The sequence below is a fragment of the Onychomys torridus genome, chromosome 10 (assembly GCF_903995425.1).
Source record: "Onychomys torridus chromosome 10, mOncTor1.1, whole genome shotgun sequence".
NCBI lineage: Eukaryota > Metazoa > Chordata > Mammalia > Rodentia > Cricetidae > Onychomys > Onychomys torridus.
In genome coordinates, this window is record NC_050452.1 from 23,810,257 (window position 1) to 23,834,739 (window position 24,483).

A 24,483-nucleotide genomic window follows, 5' to 3' on the forward strand; every position below is an offset into this window, starting at 1 on the left:
ATTCCCTAGCCTTTGCTTCAGTTTCCTCTGTTGTCATCTATTGCCTCAGAGTTAAAACAATGGCCTATAATTATTTTTTAACAAACATTCCCCTGGGAAAAGGCTTTTGTGAAACAACCTTACAGCCAGGTGTGAACACATGCACCCACATACATACCCTTCCTTGTTGGTAGCGTCTTCTACAGAACCTTGGATGGGTTAGATAATGGTGGGTCTTTAGAACAGAGCTTTGAAGAGCTCCTGTATTGCTTCCTGTGGTGGTGAGTGGCATTGGAGCTGCCAGGGAAGAGAGTGAGATGAGGTGAGGGCAAAGCAGGATGTCGCAGAGCTTGCTGATTTTCTTTTGTAGCTGTTTTTGGCCAGTTTCCAAAGTTCATAGAAGTGGATGCTGACAGATTTTTCCAGAAGCTTCTTAGGATCCCCTTCCTATTTACTGACATCCCTTTGAATTAGGAATTTCTCTTATCATTTTGGTTTTTTAGTGGTTTCTTCCTGCCTTCCTTTTTATATTGTCAAAAGCAATGTGCTTTCCTCATGACCTTCAAGTCATTGAGATTCAGTCATACCGTGTGTTGTCCAGAAATGAACTTTCTTTTTGACGACCTTTCTTGCCTCTGGTTCCAGTATGACTGATTGCTTCCAATTGCATCTCAGACTTGGAGATTGAAGCAATGCTGTGCTTGGATTCTAGTTGAATATTACTTCTTTTACTTCTCTCGTTTAGGCTTTTTCACCCTCCTTACATGATATGTGATAGAGAGATCTTGTTTGTCTTAAAATACATTTATTTTGGGGTTGGGGATTTAGCTCAGTGGTAGGCAAGCAAGGCCCTGGGTTCAGTCTTCAGCTAAAAAAAAAAAAAAAAAAGCTGTATTGCATTAGCTGGGTGGTGGTGGCAGAGGCAGGTGGATCTTTGTGAGTTCAAGGCCAGCCTAGTCTACAGAGCGAGATCCAGGAAAGGTGAAAAGCTACACAGAGAAACCCTGTCTCAAAAACAAAACAAAATACATTTATTTTATTTACTTCAGTTTGGATGTGTGCCAAAGACATTTCCCCCTTTTTTTAAAAATTTTAAATTATATTTATTTTTAATCTATGTATGTATGTATGTATGTATATATGTATCTATCCATCTACCTATCTATCTATTTATGTATTTACTTATACACACATACATGCCATGGCATGTGGAGGTTAGAGGACCTTCAGGAATTGGTTCTGTCCTTTCACCTAGTGGGTCTCTGGGATAGAACTCAGATCATCAGGCTCAACAGCAGATGCTTTAGTCTGCTGAGCAGCCCAGTGACCCTCATCTTGCTTATATCCAGTGTTACTGATCTGGAATATCTCAGCTCCTTGGGTTTTTTGTGAGTAAACTTTATCATGCCCTCTTCAGAACTAATAGGACCTTCTTCAAACAATGTTACCAAAGTACATGAGTTTAAGTCATCCTGGATTCGTTCTGCTCAGCTCTCGGGGTCCTTTCAACAGAAAGGCATAGTTTTTATACTTTTAGAAAATTAGTTAATAAGAACTCTAATAATTTCTGGAATATCATATCATCTTAGTAAATTGATCTCTTTATCTGATTTCTTTGACTTGAATCTTCTAGCCTTTCTGTTGAAGTTTTTTTTTTTTTTTTTGCACTTGTGTTTTTAGTTCTTTTTTATTTTTGGCTCAATAATTTTTCATATCATCTTAGATTCTGCAAAGTTATAAAGTAGAAATATTTAAATACACTTTTCCTGATTAAGTCTGTCATCTTTGGTTTTGCTTTTTGGCTTCTTTTCTTCTTCACACTTCTGGCTTTTTTCATAAGAAAGAGTTCTCACTTCCCTACTAGGTTTGTTTTTCTTGTTGATAGTATTTTTCCACATTGTCTTGTTGAGTATAGGGCTTTATTGATGGTTTTCTCTGTTGTATTTCAAAGGTCTCAGCTGAGAGAATTGACAGGTTTTCCTGACAAGGTACGAAGCCTTGGTGGTTTCTGTGTTTGAGGAACTCGTATTTTACTTAGAACATGGTCACCATGCCAGCTCCTCGGAATGCTGGTCAGTCTCTGAAGGAGGGCTGCTTCTGCAGAACCAGCTGGTCCTTGGGGCTGACTCTAAGCTGTTCTCACATGTGCCTCTCTGCTTTTGTGCCTGCCTTCTATCTAGCCAGAGCCTCTTGCTGCTGCCAGATGTGTCCCCAGCCTCTGGCATCTGGGCCATGTGTCATTCTTTGTTCCTGTCTTCACAGATGTGCTAACATCTCATCAGTTCTTCCCTTCATTGTCTCTCATTGGTGCTGCTCTTCTCTGTCACTGTTGTTTTGTTGGGCCTCAGAAGATCAGAGAGCTGTTCCCAAAGCACCATTTGCTGCTGGTTCTCCTGGAAGTGTACCTTGTCTGCTCACCACCTTAGGAGTTCGTGCCTTACTCTGGTTAGGTTCTGTAAGAGTTGTGCCCAGATTTGGAAATTAGCATGTTATATAAAACTACTGGGAGTTTGTTAAGGTACCTGGGTCTGGTGTTCTTTGCAAGTAGAAAATCATGGTTGGGTTAATTTGGTCCACATTGGTCATGATCATCAGGAATGAGCTGAGCCATGCCTAGCTGTGTGGCTGTGGCAGTAGAGGCAGTCCTTCTGTGGTGGCGCACGCCTGTAATCCCAGCACTCGGGAGGCAGAGGCAGAGGCAGGCGGATCTCCGAGTTCGAGGCCAGCCCAATCTATGTAGTGAGTTCTAGGCCAGCCTGAGCTACAAAGTAAGACCCTGTTTCAACAGACAAAAACAGAACTGAAGGAACTAGTTTTACTCTCCTGGATGAAGATCAAGCTATGGTCACATCCTTTATAGCACCTCAGAGAAAGAAGAAGCCACGCATGTCTTTTGCCAGAAAGTTTTGAGCAAGCAGCTCAGTTATTCTAGGCACAGTGGCCCAGGGCCTTAAGAGGTCAGAGAGAGAGCTCTTGCCGGTGACTGCCTATGTGGCCATGTGAGGGGCAAACAGAGGATCCTCAGGGAAAGGAAGCCCACTGTGAGAGATAGAAGGGTTCCCTCTAGAGCCTCGAGCTGAGGCGTCTGCAGTCTCTACAGGGAAGGTGAAGGAAACACCCAATTCTTCTCCACTTGCCTTCCAGCCGAGAACCAGTCTCTGTAACTGCAGAAGGTGAAAGGGTTTGGGTGCAGAGTCAGCGGCCTCCACCATAATACTTGACAGCTCTACTAAACAAAGCTCCAATGTTTTTCTGGTGGGTTTGCCGAAAGGAGCTGATAGGATGCGGGTTTCTTGGAAAGTGGACTGGGCTGGAATGGTTTTCTTCTCAGAGATGCTTGGGGAACCCAAGTGTCACAGTGTGTGCACAGCTGGAATGCAGTAGCTGCTAACCTTCATAAGCAAGATGACTTTTCTCCTGGTGTGTTCTCAGGTCTCTGTGGCCCTGAGCAGTGGCTCCATCCGAGTGGCCATGCTGGAAGAAACTGGAGAGCGTGTCCTCATGGAAGGGAAGCTCACCCACAAGATTAACACAGAGAGTTCCCTCTGGAGCCTTGAGCCGGGCAGGTGTGTTTTGGTAAGTGTGGTCACCTGTGTGCAGAGCTCCCAGGTGGGTTTTAAACTGCTGTGATGCCCCTTTGGCCAAGTCTTCCCAATGAGCAGTGAGGCCTTTAATTACAGTAATTGGAACAGACTTAATTAATTCTTTGCATATTTAGCACCCAGCTCCCGCTCAGAGTCTTGTCTCCATGAGCCTTCCCGTTTGTATCCTCTACCCCTCAGGGTCCAACTCATTCCTGGGAACCCACTTTCCTGTCTATAAAGGCAAAAACAAGTACATTAAAATGAAAATGGAGGTGGCATTTTTCCTAGGTGCCAGTCTTAATAAGCTCACCAAGGAGATCTCACCTAGCATCTGGCAAGGCACAAGTTAAAGTTCAAGAATATGACAGTGAGGTGTGAATCTGAATGAAGAGCTCCCTTGTTACCACCAGTCAGCAGACCCCACAATTTGGGCTGTGTGCTTCTTGGCCAGATGTATGCAGCCCATCCTTCTCTCCTGTGATAGCTCTGACCCTTGTGAGTGGCGAGCGACTGTATGCTGGCAGCCAAGAGGAAAACTGTGGCACAAGATACCTTGGACTAACTGGTTTCCTCTTTCTTCCTACAGAGGGAACAAGTTAGGTAAGAGAGATAAAGATTGAAAAGAAAAACAGTAAGTCTTTGGATGAGAAAATCCTCAGGCCTTCTTCAAATATGTAACATGAACTAAAGACAGTAGCTTTAGATTTTTCCAGAGGTGCTCAGTGATGGCCGGCCTCTCTGGGGTACCCCTGTTGGTACTGGTGGGTAAAGAAGAAAGCTCTCAAGCCCATGTTTCAGGGGGGCATAGGCCAGGGACTGAGTGAACAGGACTCAGTCAGTGCCTGTGGGGATTGGGAGTATCTTCTGCCTCATCTTGCTATCAGATCTGAAATAGAACTATTGTTGCTCATGTGGAGATGGCCCGTCGTGTAGGCATGTGCCTAAGGACTGCCAAGTCCTGACCTGCCTCAGTTCCGCTTGAGGTCTCCTCAGGCTCATGCAATAGGTAGCTTGTAAAGTTTTCAGAGGTGGGGCTGGATCTGGTTTGTCCTGTGTTCTGGATCTCCCAGCACCCAGGTCCACCTTTGCCGACGGTGATATCCATAGGGACTTGACTCAGGGCTCCACCAGCCATGTATAGGCTGCATCTGTCTGATTGTTGTTCTGTACCTCACTGATGATGCACATCCCTTGGCAGGGCGCCATTCCACAGCCAGAGAAACCAAAAATACTGTTCTGCCAATGGTGTGCCCATTGCCTCTGAAGGTTGACTTTGGGTGTCAGCATGAGTGGGTTGAAGGAAATGGTTAAGGCATGAGTGTGTATGCAAGGATGTTTCAGAGAAGACTTTCATGTGTGTCAGTGATCTGAGTGGGGAAGACCTACCCTGAATCTGGGCAGCATAGAACAGTCCAGTAGGCTAGGCTCAGACTGAACATGTGGGGAAAGACAGACATTTGGCCTCTCTCTGCCTTTCTTCTCCCAAGCAGGCATGCATTTTGCCTTGGGTATCAGACTCCAGGTTCTTTGTCCTTTCAACTTTAGGATTTGTAAGAGTGACCCTTGGGTCTTCAATATCTAACTAAGTCTGCACACCATAGATCTCTCTTCTTCTGAGGGTCTGAGATCCCTGGCTTTGTGCCTTGCAGATGACCCCTCTGATCACATTAGCCGATTTACTACGCATTGTGTGTGTGTGTGTGTGTGTGTGTGTGTGTGTGTGTGTCCGTCCGTCCGTCCGTCCGTCCGTCCGTCCGTCCTCTCACTTGTTCTGTTTCTTTGGAGAACCCTAATGCACCCTTCTTGCGTGTGACAGCTCAGTCCTTTCTCCTTATCCTGACCTTTAAACCTGCATATTAATAGTGCTGTACTGAACTTCTAGATCTGAGCACCCCAGCTCCTTTCCTTGGCATGCAACTTGAGGTTCCAGGTGCTCTTCCAGTCTCTGCTGAGCTTTGCATGGTCAGGTGGTTCTGAAGCATGAGTTACATGTCAGCGCTGCACTGGTAGCCTTGCTCTTGGTAGGCACTGTCCGTGGCTGCTGTGCATACTATGCTAGGGTGCTCTGATACCAGGGCTGCTGCCTTCCAAGAACTGAGAGTTCTGGGACAGCCCTGTCTTCTGCCTTGGCTAGTTAAACTCTCTGCAGAGTGTGGGATGAGTTAGTATCCCAGCTCCTCTGCACAGCTGGGAGCCTTTTCTAAGTGGTCTGTGTCACTCAAAAGCAGCAGCATTCCCCAAGGGAATCTGTGTTCAGAATCCACTGGGATTAGAATCTACATACTAGTCATTCCTTTTACTTTATGTCTATAAATATATGATTGTTACTAAATTACCTCTGAGAGCTTTTGTTGATAAATCCAACTTTGACTTCATAAATAGTAGAGAGCCATGTTCCTTTTGGGAGGGGTGTCCATACTGGTGGGATAGGATGGAGTCATCGATGGGACTCTATACCTGTAATCCTTGCACTTGACAGACTGGGGCAGAAAGCTTGCCATTAATTTTGGACCTGCCTGGGGCTGCATAGCAAGAAAATGCCTCAAGAGAAGAGGAAGCAAACAAAACACTGGGCCAGCAAGATGCTCAGGCGGTAAAAGTGTGTGCCACCAAGCCTGCTGACCTGAATTCAGCCTCAGCACTCATATAGTAAAGGGGGGCTGACTTCCCACAAGTTGTCCTCTGACCTCTCTCTGTATGTGTGTCATGATTCACACACTGGGGATACACACACACACACACACACACACACACACACACACACACACACACAGACAGAGAGAGAGAGAGAGAGAGCACGCATGAGCCATATAAACAGTAAAAATCTATGAAAATTTTTAGAATGGAGTAGAACGTGGCTGTTGGCCCAAACACTAACATCTTACATCAATTGCCAACATATATTTAGCACATGTGTTGGCTCAGGTACTTTATGAAGTACATGATACTCTTTGATTGTTTAGAGTCTTAGAAGCCAGGCCTTTGAGACTTTGAGATGGGGTTGTTATTTGCCCAAGTGTGAGATTGGGCCTCAAAGCCATGTCTGGCTGGCTGGAGTTTTCTCTCTTGAAAAGGTGTAACCCCTTTAACTGGGGCTGGGAAGTGACACCTTCCAGCCAAGGAGAAGAGGCGAGGAGGGAAGGGAGATGGTCACTGTGGTTGTGAGATGCTCCCGTGTTACCTTGACGTGGTGACACCTTCCCCAGGCTGGAGACAGCTAGACAGCTAGGACCTCTCCCTTCCTGCAGACCCCCTGAGGACTCTTCATCCTTTGGCACCTACTGTCTGCAGAGTTTATGAAAAGAAACAACGGGCTGCATTCAGACGGTGCCATAAACATGGCATCTGTGGGTGCTGTGCCATCTCTAGTAGAGCCAAAGAAGCCCCTTGGACCTGAGATGCCACACCATCAGTTCCTGTCCCTCACTCAGAGTTACTGGCACTGTTATTGGCTGGATTTTATTTTTAGGGGAGGATCACTTGTGGACAATAAGGGATTTGAGAAAGAGGGGCCTTGGGCGTTATAACCACTTCTCCTGGCTCTCTCAGCCTGGGTCCTTGCCTGTACTTGGGGTCCCTTCCCAATGAGAAGTGCAAGGCTGGTCTTCCACCCCTTATGACTGCAGCCTCAGCAGGTGAGTGCTGTAAGTTAAGGATGTGTCCAGTTATAGACTCAAAGTTTGGTGTGTTTTTGCTTTATTTATTGATGACCTCTTGGGGCCACTTTTTTTCTGAGTAGATTATTTTTATTCATAAAGGGCCTGTTTTTGTTCCACTTAGCACATTGCATCTGCTCTGTGGACTCAACATACGTATTAAGAAAAGGTTGCCTGCTGTCGGGGCGCCTGCCTGTGAACTGTCATTGTAGCCGTGCTTGACTGTTGTATGATCAATGAGCACCTGGCTCCTGATCTCCACATGTCTACCTATTGCTTCTTGCTCGGCCTGGGAAGATGGCCTCTTTTGGAGAAAAGGACTTTGCAGGTGTAATTAAGAATCTCAGCATGGGATCATTCTGGATTTTCTGAGTGACCCCTGAATTCAGTGAAAGACATTCTTGAAAGAGGCAGCAGAGACAGACACAGAGAATCCTCCTGAAGACCAGGCAAAGACTGGAATGATGTGGGCATAAACCAAGGGTTGCCAGCAGCCGCCAGAAGCTGAAAGAAGCCAAAGGATCCTTCCTTGAAGCCTGCAGAGGAGTACAACCATATCTACTCCTTAATTCGAGACATCTGGTCTCTAGAACTACAAGAAATGGATGGGTGACGTTTTAAGTGCCCTCTCCTCCAGCCCAGTCTGTTTTTTGTCATAGCAGCCCTCAGGCCTCGCAGCCTCTGTGAAGAGGAGTGGAGTTTGGGGCTGTTCTTGGTACCCCAGACTCTGCCATAAGAGCTTCCGACCTCCTCACCTCCCAGCAGAGGAGTGCAGACACGCTGCTTGCTTCTCAGCACCTTCCTCGTGGCCTGCTTCTCCTCCCTTTTGCGGTGGATCCCACACAGACAGTCAGGGCAGGCAGGGGTGGCAGCTAAAACCGGGTGACAGTTCTTGCCTCCCTCCCTCCCACACTTGAGAATGTTAAATGAGACTTCTTGACTCAGGCAAGCTCCTTGCCTGGTTACGGAGATGTAAAATCAGTGTGGCAACAGCACCAGCTACTTTTCCTGAGTCTTCATTCGGTTTCCGAAGCCAGGCACCGAGCTAGTGCCTTGTCCTCGTTTCTTCCTCCCTGTGGGGAACTGGCACGCTGGCTGCCCTCTGCATTGTGTGGGTAGCTGCAGGCAGGCAGCCTGCTCTGCTTCAGGGGCACTCAAACATGGCTATGTTGGAAAGGTAGTTGGAGCTGCCTGAGAGGTAAATGCCATTCCACACACACATCTTCACGTACTGACATCATACACAAACTATTTAATATTGCTTAGATAGCTCTAGAATATTTTCTGAATAAATAGATGCTGGAGTTCAGGCTTTAAAACCTACTGCACTGTGTTTATTTGTGATTTTTTTTTTTTTTTTTTTTTTTTTTTTTTTTTTAGCCCTGTGAGTATTTTTATACAAGCTGTACCTCCCTGCCTGTATTGAGATGATTTCCTGAAGTTATTATTTCTCAAATGTGGAATCCCAGGATGATTACTGTTGTGGCTCTCCCTGAAGGGTGCAGCATTTCTAGAGTGGTGCCAGTGATGTGTCAGCACCGGCATCCCCATGTCTCCCCAGCCATGGACTGCTTAATTTTCCTTGCCAGTTTGTCTGGACATCTCTTGTTGTTCTTTTAAGGATGAAATAAATGGTCCCTTGTTGACCTTTCCTGACTCAGGAGCCACCTTTCCTGGTGTAGCAACATTTCCTGGCCTGTGAGGATGTCCTTGCATATCATTTACTATACCCTTCATAAATCCAGAATGGAAGCTATAGATGAAGTTAATTTAGCCTTTTGGCAAGTGCCCCGAACCTGGGATGCATGTGAACTAGAATAAGAGCCCACCTTTAGTTGATGCCATCTCCAGGCTGAGTCCTGTTTCAGTTTTTATTATGACTGTTAACATTATTCTGTCCCTGGATGCCAGTAGGGAGGAGCTGAGGCTTGGAGCTCACACAGAAGGCTAAGACTCCTTGTTCCAAATGATAGCAGGACTGTGCTGAGCAGTGGATGGGCCTTCAGCCCCTCCTCCTGGGGGCTAAGAAGAAAGTGGTGTACAGCTTTTATTATTTTGTTGTCCCACTCTATAGAGCATAGGTGGATTCTGCCTCCCTAGGTGAGATCCATGGCTCTGTCCTGTCTGACGTGCGCAGTGTCTTAGTTTTGATTCAGTTTCTTAAGCTCACAAAGGCAGTTGATGACACTGGAAATCAGAAGACTGCCTGTATAGTGGTGGCTTGCAGCATATCCACAGCAGTCAGAGGCTGCCCACATCTTTCTTCCCCACAGTGGGTGTCGAGCTGAGCAGGTGCACCCGCCATGCTGTCATCTCACCCCATTATCTGCCCTTGTTCCAAGGTGCCTTCCTGGAAGGAACGTCCCACCACATTCCCGTTGGCCCAAACTCAGTCACACGGGCAGCTGCGAGGAGTAAAGGCATCCTCACTGGGCACAGTGCTTCCCTGAATAGAAATGAGGTTCCGTTACTAAGGAAGGAAAGGGATATAAATGCTGGTGAGTCATCGGCACAGATCGGGCATGCCGAGGTAAGTTTATTCACACTGAGGGTGAAGTTTCTGTGAGGACATTTTTGGGAGCACTGTTTAGTCAGTGACAGTCTGGTGTCCCTCTGGGAAATTTTTGTGTTCTGGGACCAGGTAGATGAAAGAGGACCTGGAAAATGAGAGTGTATCCAGGAAATGGTGAGGTCACAGTGACCTTGTAGAGCACCATCTAATTCTGACCCAATGAAGGATGGTTCAGAGCGACTTTTTAAGCCCCTGAGAAAGGAGGAAGCCAGGAGGCGGCACATAGTTTCCTTATAGAGAAGGTGCTCACTTGAGCAGTGCCCATTCCCTGTCAGGAGAGACTGGCTTTCAGGTCCGGTCTCCTGGCCTGTCAGGGAGATGGCACCTCACAAGGTCCTAAGAAGGATGACACTTGTGTGTTGGTGACGGTGTGGGAAGGCCTTGAGCAAGAGAACAAACATTCTTAAGAGACAGCTGCAGGTAGGCCAGAGACGCACCTCAGGAGAGAGAGACTGTGGGCCTGGTCCTTAGCAGAGTAGAGAGAGAGGACCAGAGGCCGTGCTGAAGGGAAGCTGAGGCCGGGCTCTTACTTCAGAAGACTTGCTTAGTCTTAGGAAGTAACTTGGGAGAAAGGGCCAAGACAATGTTCTTTACCCTTGAATGGTTCAGAGACACCATTATTTGTTGTGTTTTATGCAAACATATACATACAGAGTGGGACAGCTCAGACACACAGCTGCTAAATGTCTGTGTGGTTAGCTGTACTTTAAGCAGTGTGTAAATTCGAAGATTTGCAAATAAGAAATGAGTGGTCTAGCAAGCACATGCCGAAACTCAGCATCACTGGAGAAATAAAGGAAAAAGTACAGTGAGATGCCTTTTATCCTCATGAGAGTGGCTGCAAAGAAGCTCACATGTTCAACTTGGAGGAGCCGTGATGCCTTGAACTCCTCACTGCTGCCATGAGAGTGAGGTGGTCGGTGGACACAGCCAGTGTGCTCACATAGCAGCCCTGCTGACCTGCACTGCGCTCCCGAGAAATGGAATCGTGAAAATCCTTACAGCGGCTTCCCGCCTAACTGCTAAACCTAGGAACACCTCCATGGCCATGGACAGGTAGCGGTCACCTGCTTCATGGAATGGTCTGGCCAAGCGTCATAGCCCACAGGCTCCAGAAAGGAAGTGCATACAGGCCCACCAGCGGTGGGTGTCAGTGGGGAAGACATCCTGGACATGGACAAGCTGGCCTGCAGGATGAGCACTGCAGTGAAGTGGAAGGAGGGCCTGGTGGGCGGGTTGTAGCGGAGGCTTGTTAACGAACCGCACCAGGCTGAGTTACTACTGTGTGCAAACTGCGCCTCCGCAGCCTGACTCCTCACACTAACACAGCTTTCAGCAAGACCAGTCACTTTCAGCCAGCCGTGGGGCTGCTGTGGGAGGGTGTGGTCTCTAGCCAGCGACCCTTGAAGCCTGTTCCAGGAGTGTTTCTCCTCGGTTCTCCCCAACTCTGGGTCTGTCTTTCGTGTTGAGAACACCCGACTCTACTCCTGGAGACCTGTGTGTATTCTAACCACATAGTTTGCTTAGAAGACTAGGTTCCCAGAGTGTCTTACCTGGGTTTCCTAGAAGTAGCACTCCAAGGAAGTCAGTGATGTTCAGAAGAACTTGTCAGCTGAGACTTCTGGGACATGAAGCTATTTACAGAGAAAGCGGTAGGACTGGTGTGAGGAGGGTAAGGAGCCAGAACAGGACTGGAAACCTCCAAGGAAGCTCCATGGAGGAGGCCAGTGAAGGACAAGGATAATTGTCACACTGACAGTACAGCCTTGCTTAGTCCTTCACTGGTGTGTTTATCCCTAAAATACAGCAGAGGAAGATACTCCAGAGTATCCAAAAACGTTTTGGGTTTCTAAGAACTTTCCGTGCTGTCTGCTTGCCGAACCGTAGCAGGAGAGAAGTCACTGAGGAAGGTACTGGAGCTTGTATGCTTGCATGTGGTCAGGGAAAAGAATATCAAGTGAGCGCCCACACCCTTGGAAGTGGATCCCAAATGTCCATGAGGGAGTATAGACCTGAAGGCCGTCCTTGTGCTGTGCCAGGCTGTGGGAGTGGCACAGCCCCAGTGGGAAACAATCCGGAAGTAGATGTACCAAGTGTCCCAGCAATTCCATTCCTAGGTAAATACCAAGGGAATTGCCACTAGGAACTCATACAAGTAGTAGCATTACTCACAATAGCCAAAAGGTGGAGAAGTGTCCATCAACAGAGAAGGGACAAATAGACTGTGGTAAGTTCATTCAGTGGAATGCTGTTCACACATGGAGAGGAATGAAGTTCTGATACATGCTGCAACACAGGTGATCCTCAAAAACTTTATACTAAGTGACGTAGCCAGACATTTGTGTGAAATCTGAAGAGACAAAAGCATTAGTAGGGTGGGGAGAGAGCATTAATAGGGTAAAATGAAGAGTATATCACAGGGTACAGGACTTCTTTCTGGAGTGATGGAAATGTTTCAGGATACAGATGTAGTGGTTGGTTGCATACCACTGTGGATGTACCAAGTGCCATTGAACTGTTGACTTTCGAAAAAAAGTGATGGGACTTTCACAGTGTAAAAAAAAGTTGGTTTTAGCCGGGTGGTGGTGGCGCACACATGTAATCCCAGGACTCGGGAGGCAGAGCCAGGTGGATCTCTGTGGGTTCAAGGCCAGCCTGGATTACAGAATGAGTTCCAGGAAAGGCTCTAATGCTGCACAGAGAAACCCTGTCTCGAAAAACAAAACACACAAACAAAAAAAGTTGGTTTTTTGTTTTTTGTTTTAACAAGGTGGCTGTCATCTCTTACCAGTATAAATAAGTGATACATTTGGGTGGTCCCTGCCACCATTGTGGCTGAAACTATGTTCTCTGGTACAATAGCCCTCGGTTTCTAGTAATATCCATTTAGCATTTGACATGCACACCTGACTAAGGAATTTTTTTTTTTTTCTGGAGCTGAGGATCGAACCCAGGGCCTTCTAGGCAAGTGCTCTCCACTGAGCTAAATCCTCAACCTGGAATATTTTAATTAAAGATGTTTTAAAATCTTTTAGCTGGTTGTTGTGAGTGACACATACTTTTAATCCTAGTTCTCAGAGACAGGAGAATTATGAGGTCATGAGTTCAAGGCCAGCCTGGACTACATATAAGACTCTGTCTCAAAAGGGGAGAGGGGTGCTGAGGGGCTGTGCAAGCAGGAAGACCTGAGTTTGAATCTCCAATATTCATGTTGTGGGTGTTTGTTTTTTAATAGGAAACAATAGCCCTAAACCAGGCATGGTTGCTTGTGTTTGTAATGGGGAGTGGGGGGCAGATCCCAGGAGCTCACTGGCCCCCGCTAGCCTAACTCCATAGATGGAGAGCAGTAGAGGAAAATACCCAGCATTCTGTTTTCCACTTGTGCATACAGGCATACACACTTGTACTCATGTGTATGCAGCATACACACATGCACAAAGAGCCTGAAGTGTAGTTCAGTGATGATTACTTCTCTGGTATGCACACTGCCATAGTTTGATCCTGACTGCTAAAAAAAACTTTTGAGGATTTTTGGAATAACTTGAGCATGTTCCTGTAGTTAGACATTCTGTGAAATTAAAGACAAACTATTTCTAATGGTAAAAGGGTTAGGATTCATCATGCATTTTGTTAGATTTGCTGAGTACACATGTGGACCTGGCATGGGGTGAGCCCCATCCTATCCTTGCACTCTAGACTCGGAAATGGACCTCTCTCTTACTCCCAGCAGATAGCTATAATCCACTCCCTCCTGTGGGACAGACCAGTGACTTGTCCTTTGTTCCAGTACTCACCAAGCCTGTGGAACATCAGTGTGGAGCATTGTGGACCTGGTGGTGGAGTTGAGTCTGGTCTGTGGGGGACAAAGGTCTGCTAGCAATAACTGAACTGCAGACGTGCTCAGTCTGCCCCCTGCAGTGCTACTGGTGGGCTGGTAGCTGAAGGAGGCTCCACTTCACACAGCCCTGACTTAAGGGATTTGTCTTTATCTTAAATAGGCACAACAATGTGTATGTCCCAGAGCCTGGGAGTCCTGATAGTATATTACTGTAGATCTCATGATTGTTACTCATAAAGACAAAAGGCTCTCTTTCTAGCCGTCTACAGTTCTGTAAGCACCTCAGAACCTCTTCTGGAATAGAGAAAGCTTCCTACTTGAAGGTTCTTCACCGCTCAAGCTTGGTAAAGACAGGGCAGAGTTCTCAACATTAGGGTCTCCTTATTCAGGGTTCCTACCTCATAAGCTGCACATCAGTTTTAGGCCAGAGGGCCAGAATATCTAGAAGAGCTTTGTTTTAAGTTGGGGACCAAATAGCAGAAGTCATTTACTGGTGGAACTGCCACCATAGACAGATGCTCTCCCCTATTTTAAAAAAGGTGTTTTTTCTTTCTTTATGTGTGTGGGTGTTCTGCCTGCATGTGTGTCTGCACCACGTATGTGCAGTGCTCACAGAGGCCAGAAGAGGGTATTAGATCCCGTGGGATTGGAGTTATGGGCATTTGGGAGCCACCCTGGGGGTGCTATGACTCAAACCCAGGTTTTCTGGAAGAGCAGCCAGTGCTCCTAACCAGTGACCCATCTCTCTGGCACCTCTTCTCTCTTTTCATTCCCTTGTGCTTTGGGTATCAGGAGAAGTGTTGAGGTACTGATATCGTGTCATGATTATACAAGTTTGTTTTTTTTGTTTTTTTTTTCTCACTATTTCTGAAAACCTTCACTGAATGTTCCTGTACCGTCAGTCTATCCTAGTATTCTTGTGGACTGACCCCAGGGTTCTAAAGGTCAGCCTTAGCAGCCCTTAACTGTTGCAGAATATTTGTTTAACTATGTAAAGATGTGTTGCTGTTTTACCTTGCCTGCCTAAGGCATCTGATTGGTCTAATAAAAAGCTGAATGACCAATAGTGAGGGAGGAGGTATAGGCAGGCCTTGCAGGCAGAGAGAGTTAAGTAGGAGGAGGGATTTAGACTGGGGGGGTTAGGGGAAGAGACCCCAGGGGCCAGCCAGACAGACACGGAAGAAGCAGGAAAGTAGGACATAGAGAATGGATGTAAAGATAAAAAAAGAAAGGTTAAAAGCCTTAAGGCAAGACATAGGTGAATAGAAACAGGTTAAATTAAGTTTAAAAAGCTAGTGAGAGATGGCTCAGAGGTTAAGAGCCCTGACTGCTCTTCCAGAGGTCCTGAATTCAATTCCCAGCACCCACATGGTGGCTCACAACCATCTGTAATGTGTGACCTTCTGGCAGGCAGACAGAACACTGTATAATAATAAAATAAATCTTAAAAAAAAAAAAAAAAGCTAGTGGGACAAGCCTAAGCTAAGCTGAGCGTTCATAATTAATAAGTCTCTGTGTCTTTATTTGGTAGCTGATTGGTGGTCCAAAGAAAATGCCAGCTACACTTACCCCCTCTGTGAGCACTGAACGGTTGTATCCTGTCAGAGCCATCATACAGTGTGGGCAAACATTACAGCTTGCTCCACTCTGATGAGTCCAGCCCAAGACCATAAAGGATGCTGCCAGTGCCCCAGTTTCTTGTGTGTGTCCCTTTGACCAGTAGCCTCGGGGAATGGTGTGCCCTGTGTCTTATACTGTGTCCTGTGACAGTAGCAGCTTTGTCCTTGAATACCAGCTTTGCAAGATGCGTCTGATTTTCTCATTCAACTCTTGCACAAATTCCACTTGGCTTCTGAGCTTCTGTGGTCATGGGAAGTTTTACAGATTCTGGTACTAAGGGCTGCTGCATGACACTGTTGTGCTTGACCACAGTGCATCTAGACTATCCTGCAGCTTGGGTTCAGCCCCTCCTGGACTCCTCTCCGGACCTTTGGAGGTCAAGGACTGGGGCTGGAGGACTCCTGTAGGTAACCAAGGAGGAAGAACAGGCGCCTGGGCCCCTGGTCATAGGATTTGAAAGATTCTGTCATCTACCAGGTTACACCCTTCACCTCAGAAGTCCCACCTCCCTAAAGGTAGCGGGAGATTGCGTGTTGCTCTCGGAAGAAAGAAAGATCATTGCTAAGGGAAGAACTTGATTGAGCTGGGCAGATACGAGACCTTAGCAAGCAGGGCTTTCCATGGTGGGGATGCAGCAGCATGGGAAAGCCTGGGGCCAGGTCCTGCTGGATCAGAGAATTTTAGAAAACAATGTCTGCCTAGTAAATGTGAGCACATGTGGTAGACAGTATGCTGACTCCAAGGACTAAGATCTACAGGATGCCTTCAACATGACTCCTGGCTCAGAGGTTCCTTGTGTGATCTCAAATAGCCACCTTGCCTTTGTGTAGGTCTAAGCTCAGCCTGGGATATCTGCCCCTCGCATAGCTCTGCCCCAGCCCAGTATGCCTGTCCTTAGTCAGCTCTGTCCACAGTGCTAAGTAGTCTTCCCCGGTGGCTTGGGCTGTCTCCTGCCATACTTGATAGTTTCCCTGCTTGTCCCAGGTGAACCTGAGCAAGGTTGGCGAGTACTGGTGGAGTGCAATCCTGGAGGGAGAAGAGCCCATCGACATCGACAAGATCAACAAGGAGCGCTCCATGGCCACTGTGGATGAGGAGGAACAGGCCGTCCTGGACAGACTCACCTTTGACTACCACCAGAAGCTGCAGGGCAAGCCGCAGAGCCACGAGCTGGTATGAGCATGTGGCTCTCCTGTACCGTCCGCAGGCGGGTGGGTCATGCTGGTGGGGAAGAAGGCGTGAAGATAAGTTCATCCTGGCTTAGTCCCTGCTGCAGTTCTATAGTGTCCTGCCTAGGGAAGCCCAATTGCTCATGTCTTCTCTTCCTTACCTGAGGACAGCTACACACTGCTACTCAGCCACATCTCACACCTGGGCTGCAAGCTCTGGTATCACAGCTTTGAGAGTGTTTGTAGATGTGCCCTGACCACGCCATAGCCCAGAATTGTTTAGTTTTGATGGCTCCCACTGGAGCATTAGAACCCCATTGGTGGAAGGAGGGAGGGTCAGGCTGCAGGACACACTTAGGTTCTGACTACAACAGCCAGTGCAGAGCAGATAGGTAGGTGGGTGAAGTGAAGTGCTGGGCTGTAATGAGAGAGTGTGAGGTCAGCAGCTTCTGGGAGAGCAGAAGGCTGGGTCTGACCTGTGTAGTCAGCGGCAGGCTTCTGGGGCCAAAGAATGATTGCTTAGATAAACACGTTTGTTGTTATAAGAATCCTGAGAGGCCGGGCGGTGGTGGTGCACGCCTGTAATCCAAGCACTCGGGAGGAGAGGCAGGCGGAGCTCTGTGACCTGGAGCCAGCCTGAGCTACCAAGCGAGTTCCAGGAAAGGTGCAAAGCTACACAGAGAAACCCTGTCTCGGAAAACCAAAATAAAAAAGAAGAAGAAGAAGAACCCTGAGAGTCGAGCAGCTGCTTAGGGAAGAAAGGCTTTTGCCCCAAGTCTTTTCACTGTCAGGTGCCCGGCCATGCACCTAAGCGAGGGTCACACAGGGGTCACCAATGCAGAAAGCCAGCCCTCAGGACCCTAGAGGAGTTCGTGTGTGTTCCCTATTGTCTCTGAAGGAGCCTTACGTCATGGGTTGTGTGAGTTGTCCCTCCTTCCCTTCAGGGTAGCATTGTACAGAGGAGCAGGTGTCTTTGATAATTTCTTTTGCTGCATTGGCCACTGCAGTGTCGTTTCATGGACATGTCCCTGTGAGTAAGGTCAAGAAGCCTTTGAAGCAGTACTGGCGTCTTTACCTCTTCCCCCAGGCCCTACCAGGACATGTCCTAAGCATGTGCTATGATGGCAGGGTGAGTTGACTGGCTCTGCACAGAAGCCCTGGTTATTAGATGGTCTGTTTTTCACAATGAGGAGGTTGAGTTGTTGATGTCTCAGTATGTATTGTCCCTCCTAGCAGCTCTAGCAGAGCTGTTGGGGTTTGCGTCTCTGTCCTGCCCCTCAGTGAGGTGAGGGAAGCACATCTTTGTGGGTCCATATGTACGCAGAGGTCCTTAGGCAGCAACCAGAAAGCTTAGAGCCCTCACCTTAGCAGAGATCACCAGACCTGCTTGGTCACAGTGTAATCCGGTCATGTTGGCCTTTGTCCACTGATCAGAAGGTCTATCTGTGACCCTTTGGCCTTATTGCTCACTCCTCTGTCCAGGATCAGGGCTTTGTCCACAAAAGGACTCAGATGTAGATGTAAGATGGCTGCCAGGGAAGAGTGTTTTGAGTGGAGAGGTGAATGCAGATTCCATCACCCTGGGTGAGGTGGGAGGAGGAGCCACCAAGTACCATTGAGAAGCTTGTGCCATCAACTGCAGAGACCAAGGATGAGTGCTCTTCATGCCTTCCCTAGATGCCACGCGTGGGTGTTGGTCGGTTGTAGAGAAACACTAGAATAGACATTGATTGTGGTTTGAACTGCCTTTGTGCATTAGCCAAACCTCAGCAAGTTTTCTGTAGACAGTAACTAAGATTTAGAGAAGCTAGAAGTTCTACAGCTGTTGGCACCTCTTATTCTTAAGGTTCCTGGGATCGTATCCCTTGCAGGACAACAACCCATTGTCACTTGTCTGGAGTTAGCTGCAGTGCAGGGTCCCTCCCCCCTCATCTTCTTCCTTCCCCTGGATCCCTGCACTCACTGTTTGCACGCATACACAGCTCTCCTTTCTTCCCTTGGTGCTGATGCCCTCTGGCATGGCCTAGTGTCTCTTCCTCAAGGACAGGTGGAAAACACTTAGTCTGCATCAGTGAGGGCAAGCATGCGACTGTCTTTGAGGAGTTAAGAGGCCAGCCTCTTGAATCTGATCTTATCCAGAGAACAGTTCAGCCTTGTTCTGCAGTCTCAACACTGGTCCTCTGCAGGAGCTGGCTGCTTTGTTCCCATCCCTGTAGGTCTTAGATCTTCTTGTTCTAGTGGCTACCTCCCAGCCTACTCTTCAGGATTGGGAATAGGGTAGTGTGCTTATCTCCAGTAAACAAAGGCAGCTCTCTGAAGGTTCTGGCCTCCAGGAGCCTCAATATGCTAGTTTGCAACATGCTAGCAAAAGGATCAAAAAAATAACAGTGCTAAACATGTGTGTGCACTGTGCACATACACACTTAATGTAGCATCCCATGCGTGACTTGCTGCTGGGAAGCTGGCTCACTGCAAAGGCAAGGCTTTGGGGGTGTCCTGTGTTGGCTTTCTATGAAGACTGCCTTCTTTACCCACAAGACATTGCAGAAACCTGAGTGTGGAATGGAAGGTTCTTACAACTGTGCAGAGAAGACTTGTCTGTGGCTGATGAGCAGTTTCCACAGACAGTTGTTTATGATCCAACACTGAGAAACTGAGGAGATTGAAAAACAACCCCAAGAAAAACCTTGAAGATGCTATGGTCTAGTGGAAAGAGCTTTGTCTTAAGTTTACATTGATTCTGCTGTGGACTTGCCATGAACCTGGCAAGGATCATAGAGGAAATGAGTGTGCTTGTCCAGATGAGCTGCCCCAGCAAGGCCTTCAAGGAACCTAGGGCCAGCAGTGCATGGGTAGAATACAGTGTGAGTCCCTCACCAGAGTGGAACTAATCAGGATGACTAGGGAAGCCTCTGGCTGTGGATAGTCGTGGTACAGCCCTGTAGCTGTTAGGGCTGTGTTAACTCTAGCATGTCCCACTACCTGGCTGGTGTCAATGCTGAAGTCTCAGTTCCTTTGTAGGCTTGAAATGCTTTGGAGATACAACTTTAGTGTACAGCACTCTGGGTTCCATGTAAAGTGTCTCTAGCACTTTCTTTTGTTGAACAAAGAAACAGAACTAGAAAGGGAGGTCCAGGCCTGGAGAGATGGCTCAGAGGTTAAGAGCACCGACTGCTCTTCCTGAGTTCAATTCCCAGCAACCACATGGTGGCTCACAACCATCTGTAATGAGATCTGGTGCCCTCTTCTGTATACATAATAAATAAATAAATCTTTAAAAAAAAAGGGGTGGGGGAGGTCCATGGCCTTGGGTTTCCTGATACAGCAGGTTAGCCACATAGTCAGTACTCGTATGCAGGGTTTTTGTGGGTGGTTGAGGTCACTTCTCTAGGATTGCCAGCCCTAACTAAGAGAGAGAGAATGGAAATGGGGCCAGGTTCTTCTATCAGCCTCCATCTGCTATGCACATTGGCAGCCACAGTTACCAACGTGCTCTGTAGTGATGCCCATTTATGGTGTAAACTTGAAGTTTTCTAAATTTGCCAGAATTTTAAATTGTGCTTCTAATGCCACCAGTGCTTTGTATTTTGAAGCATTTTAATTTTGAAGTGGTAATATACTTCTTCTGTCGTTTGGAAGTTTTTAATGTTGCCATCATGTCACTTCTTTCCAAAGTAGAAATGGAATGTTCTTCATCTTTTCCCTAGTGAGATTCCTTTGAGCAGGTGTTCAGCTAGAAGGGGTTGAAGAAGTACACAGGTGCCATTGCTCTGTCTGTACTTAGATGTGTCTGTCTAGGACCCCTCCAGCCTGGTGGCACTTACCCTCCAACAGACAGTGACTGATGTTGCACAGGCAGGTGCCAGCATTTCCTGTGAGTGAATTTGGTGGCACACAGGACAGTCTGATCTCGACCTGTGCTCTGCAGAAAGAGCCAAGCATTTGTCTGGGCATCATGGGCTCCCTCAAGTGTGAAAACAAACCTAGCAGCCTGCCCTTTGCCCTCTATGCTTGCTACAGTGGGTCCCCACCCAGCCACCAGGTTCTTAGAGCTGTTGTTCACCCTGCCTCTGGCTGAGGCTCTGCTGAGGGTCTCAGGAGCCTCCCACGTGCTTAGGTTATCTAGCTGGTCTCATCTTGGGTTTGTTTGAAACTGTACAGGTCACACGTCTCATGGGCAAAGATGGAAGTCTGCTGTGCACTAAGTACTTTGATGTGCTTGTTGCCAGTTCACTTAGGTTTAAAAACAAACAAAACCTCTCAGCAGGAAGCTTGAGTTTTGTTTAACAGTCCATAATTGGGAGAATCCAGTAACTGTGATAACAGTGGAAACTTTCCAGTTTACTTTCAGGCTGTCATCTATCTTTGTGATAAGGGAATCTGCACCTGTTCTGTGGGGCTGTCTGCAACAGGCCCTCCACTGGGGGGTAATGTCTCGCCACGCATCTTGTTAGTCTTTGTGGTTTCTTGTGTTTGGAAGACAGGGGAGAGTGCCCTGTCCTAGGGCACCTTTGTGGTAGCAGCTAAGGAAGGCATATGCTCAGAGGAAGGCTAGCCCAGCAGCATAGGTACAGGTACTACCCTCAGGCACAGCCTCCCTGCTGTAACTACACAATTCCAGTCTATCTCTGACCTTCAAAGGCTAGATAGTTCAACAGAGTCCATAGGCTGGGAGGAGCTGAGTCCATTGGCTCTTACTGCGTCCTCAAAAGGCAGCAAGGCATTTCTGACTGCCAGTTTCACAGCTGGATGTTTTGAGGTCTCTCCCCTCCTCTGCAGCATCACATTTTGGGTCAAACCTATATTGTCTGATGATGCCTTTCGCAATGACAAGAACTTCCTTGGGAAAGGGGTGCTAGCATACCTCTGCACACCTCAGTTGTGTCCCTGTGGGCCTGAGGCACCACCCCTTCTTATCTTAATCATCTCCCTGGAGATGACTGTAGGTTCTGTGGAATTTGGGTAGACTTAATGGGAGAGGGACAGAGATGAACCAACCGTACAGAGCAGATACTGCTTTTCTGGAGGCCGAAGCTGGAAAGCTAGAAACTTAGTGTTGGGAAAAAAGTCTGGAAGAGAAATTGGCAGTCATGGGATGCCTCCCTTGGGCACAAACTACTGCAGGGCCTGCAGTCCTCTGGCCAGTTGGTCCTAGCAGGTAAATCCTCAAGCCCCGAGGAAGCAGGATGGCTCTATGCCTACAGACAGTCTGTTCTAGGAGAAAGCATGCAGTGCCTTGTGATCTCCTTTAATCTCTCTATTTTCTGTTTGTAGAAAGTCCATGAGATGCTGAAGAAGGGGTGGGATGCTGAAGGCTCTCCCTTCCGAGGCCAGCGATTCGACCCAGCCATGTTCAACATCTCCCCAGGGGCTGTGCAGTTTTAATGACCAGAAGGAAAGAAAACCCTCATCATCGGGGAGGTGGAGACCTTATTCCCCCACTCCCTGCATGTCAGGGACTCGCTCCTCCTGATCAATCCTCATCATCTTTTCTTTCATGATGAACCAGGCCTTCCCTGCTGACCTCGCACCTTCAGACTCTTACAGAGAAGGTGCACGGCCAGCTGCTGCCTGGTCGTCTCCGTGGCCAACACTAAATGAAGGTGTTTGAAATTAGGGAGGGACATGTCCCAGCAAACTGGGAGCACATGCTCTGTCTCCACAGCAACCAGCCACTGCAGGCAGCGTTTCCTTCCTCCCTGTTCTCTCTGCTTGCTGTTGTCTTGCTGTTGTTCTGCTTGCTTGTCTTCTGACTGGGGCTAAGGAATGACTAGGCTCTCAGACAAAGCTAAGTTGAAGTGTGCGGCCAGGCACTTGCATGAGGGCAGATGGAGCATGGCCTTGGAGCTGCTTCTAGGCTGTTGTGGGACCTCGCCTGTTGAGACCTGTCGTGTGTGTGTGTGTGTGTGTGTGTGTGTGTGTGTGTGTGTGTGTGTTCACGTTCACTCTTGCGCATCTCTATGTGAATACACTTGGCCAGCCTCAGCTTCATGGGCAGCGCAGCAGAACTTGGGGTCTGTTTGCTTGGTGGAGATGTTGGGAGAAAATCTGAGGTTTGGGCCTCTGGCCCAGCTGTGGCAAGGATACTGTCTCCTTCTGACTGCAGCTGCCTGGCTTTGGGTCTTGCCGAGGTGAGCCGAGGTGAGCCACCACTACTTGCTCCGTACAAGACCTCCTCTTGGGTGTGCTGCGGGAAAGCCTGGGTTCCTTCAGGAAGAGGTCACAGCATGTTAGTGGTCCACCGGCAGAGTGTGTCACCCGCATTCCCTAAGCAGCCTTGACCTTGAGGGACGCCTTGGGAAGGAAAACTTACCCACTGGCTTGAAGGCAACTACAATTGAGTTCAAGAAAATGAAGATTCCCGTGAGTTCCAGGACAGCCACGACTGTTTCACAGGGAAACTCGGTCTCAAAGAAACACAAAGAAGATTCTCTTGTGCCGATCACCAGACTGCTCCCTGGAGCTCAGCGCCTCTGTGACTGCAGACCACCTTCAGCAGGGTGTGAAGACCTGACCAAGGGGCAGGGACCCAGGTGTCCCAACCCTTTCCAGGGCCCCTATCTATGCCTGTTGTCACCTGGTATCTCCATTTGCTTGGCTCTGTCTTGGTGTGTGTACAGGTTTCTGTCCTCTGGTAACCATACAGCCAGCGAGAATTAAGACTCACTGAAGCTAAGGCAGCCTGCCCTCTGGACATAGCCTGTACCAAGTGTAGTTTCTAAATGCTCAGAAGGAGCCACTGGAAGAGCAGCAGGTTGAGGACTTGTTTCAAGAAGCTTTCTGTCAGCTGTGTAGACAGGAACTGGCTCACTGCAGCCATGTGAGGGATTTCTGGTTGGCAGCTCTTACAAGTCTGTACTAGGAGTTAATCTGTGGGTCCACACAGACCACAGTGGTGGTCAGGGGAGAGTAGTGGGCCCAAAGAGCAACTCTGGAGTCTGAGCTTGTGATTGGACATTTGGTCACCAAGTTGATTGAACTCTCTCTGAAGAGCTCACCCTTGGGAGAAGAATTTGTCACATTCACAAGATCGCCAGGACACTTGTGCTACTTGTTCCTGAAGTTTCCATCAAGGTCCTAGGATTTGCACATGCCTGTCCCATGCAAGCTGTCCTGCCTAATGAAGGAAGTCCCATGGTGTGTATGTATTTCCAGTCTTCTCTGTAATCCTATTGGCTCTCTCTCGACCCTCATCCTGTGGGTGGTCTTAGAGAAGAATACTGAAGTGGGAGAGCCCTGATCTTTTTATTTGGGACAGTGTTTCATTTCTGTGGCAACTTACCTTCCTTCAGCATGGTTTTATTTTCTGTGTTGCATTTCTCCTTTGTCCTTGCCCTGTTTCAACAAAGAAGCCAGCGTAGAAAAAGCAGCCTGGGTGTATTAGGTGTAGGCCATAGGGCAGGAACCTGTGCTCTGAGTGACCCCTGTGGCATGTATAGTGCATTGTGTGGTGGTGGCTACTCTATCCATATGTCTTTATCACAATGGGGCTCAATCCCAGCCAGCCAAGTAGATAGTTCTTTGTCCTAAGGCACTGCCCTGGCTCACCCAGCCACTGAAACTGGCATATTGCCTGTTTTCTCTTTTTAGACATGACAGCCACAATTTGGTCTCTAAATCCCACCGGCTGAGGTCTGAGGAAGGCAGGGTGATTCCACCCACTTTGTTCAAAGACCCAGGAGAGTTGAGTGTCCGGCCTACAAAGCTGCTCTGGCTTCTTGGTGTTGGTTTGCAATAAAATCTGTATTTAAGCAAGTCTGGGTCTGTCTGTGACTTTCACTGCCAAGACACTTCTGAGTGGTCATTATCCTTGACTTCTAGCCATGAGTCCTGAGTTCCTGTACATAGTCAACACCAAAAATTAATTCTCTGGGTTATTTCTTATCTGGACTGTCACTACATGTAGAAATTCTGCTGGGCGGTGGCGGTGGTGGTGGTGGTGGCGGCGGCAGCGCTCGCCTTTAATCCCAGCACTCGGGGGAGGCAGAGCCAGGCGGACCTCTGTGAGTTCGAGGACAGCCTGGACTATAGAGTGAGATCCAGGAAAGGTACAAAGCTACACAGA

General features: G+C 48.0%; 1 protein-coding gene across 1 annotated transcript in view; it reads left to right on the forward strand.

The window, feature by feature from the left end:
* The window catches only part of Nudcd3 (NudC domain containing 3), a 95,427-nt gene extending 71,254 nt beyond the window's left edge, over positions 1 to 24,173 (forward strand). The window contains exons 4-6 of the mRNA XM_036200865.1: positions 3,412 to 3,555; positions 16,234 to 16,422; positions 21,693 to 24,173. Of these exons, the coding sequence (XP_036056758.1) occupies positions 3,412 to 3,555; positions 16,234 to 16,422; positions 21,693 to 21,803 (444 nt within the window). The 3' untranslated portion in view covers positions 21,804 to 24,173. The remainder of the gene's footprint in view (positions 1 to 3,411; positions 3,556 to 16,233; positions 16,423 to 21,692) is intronic.
* The last annotated feature ends 310 nt before the right edge of the window (positions 24,174 to 24,483 follow it).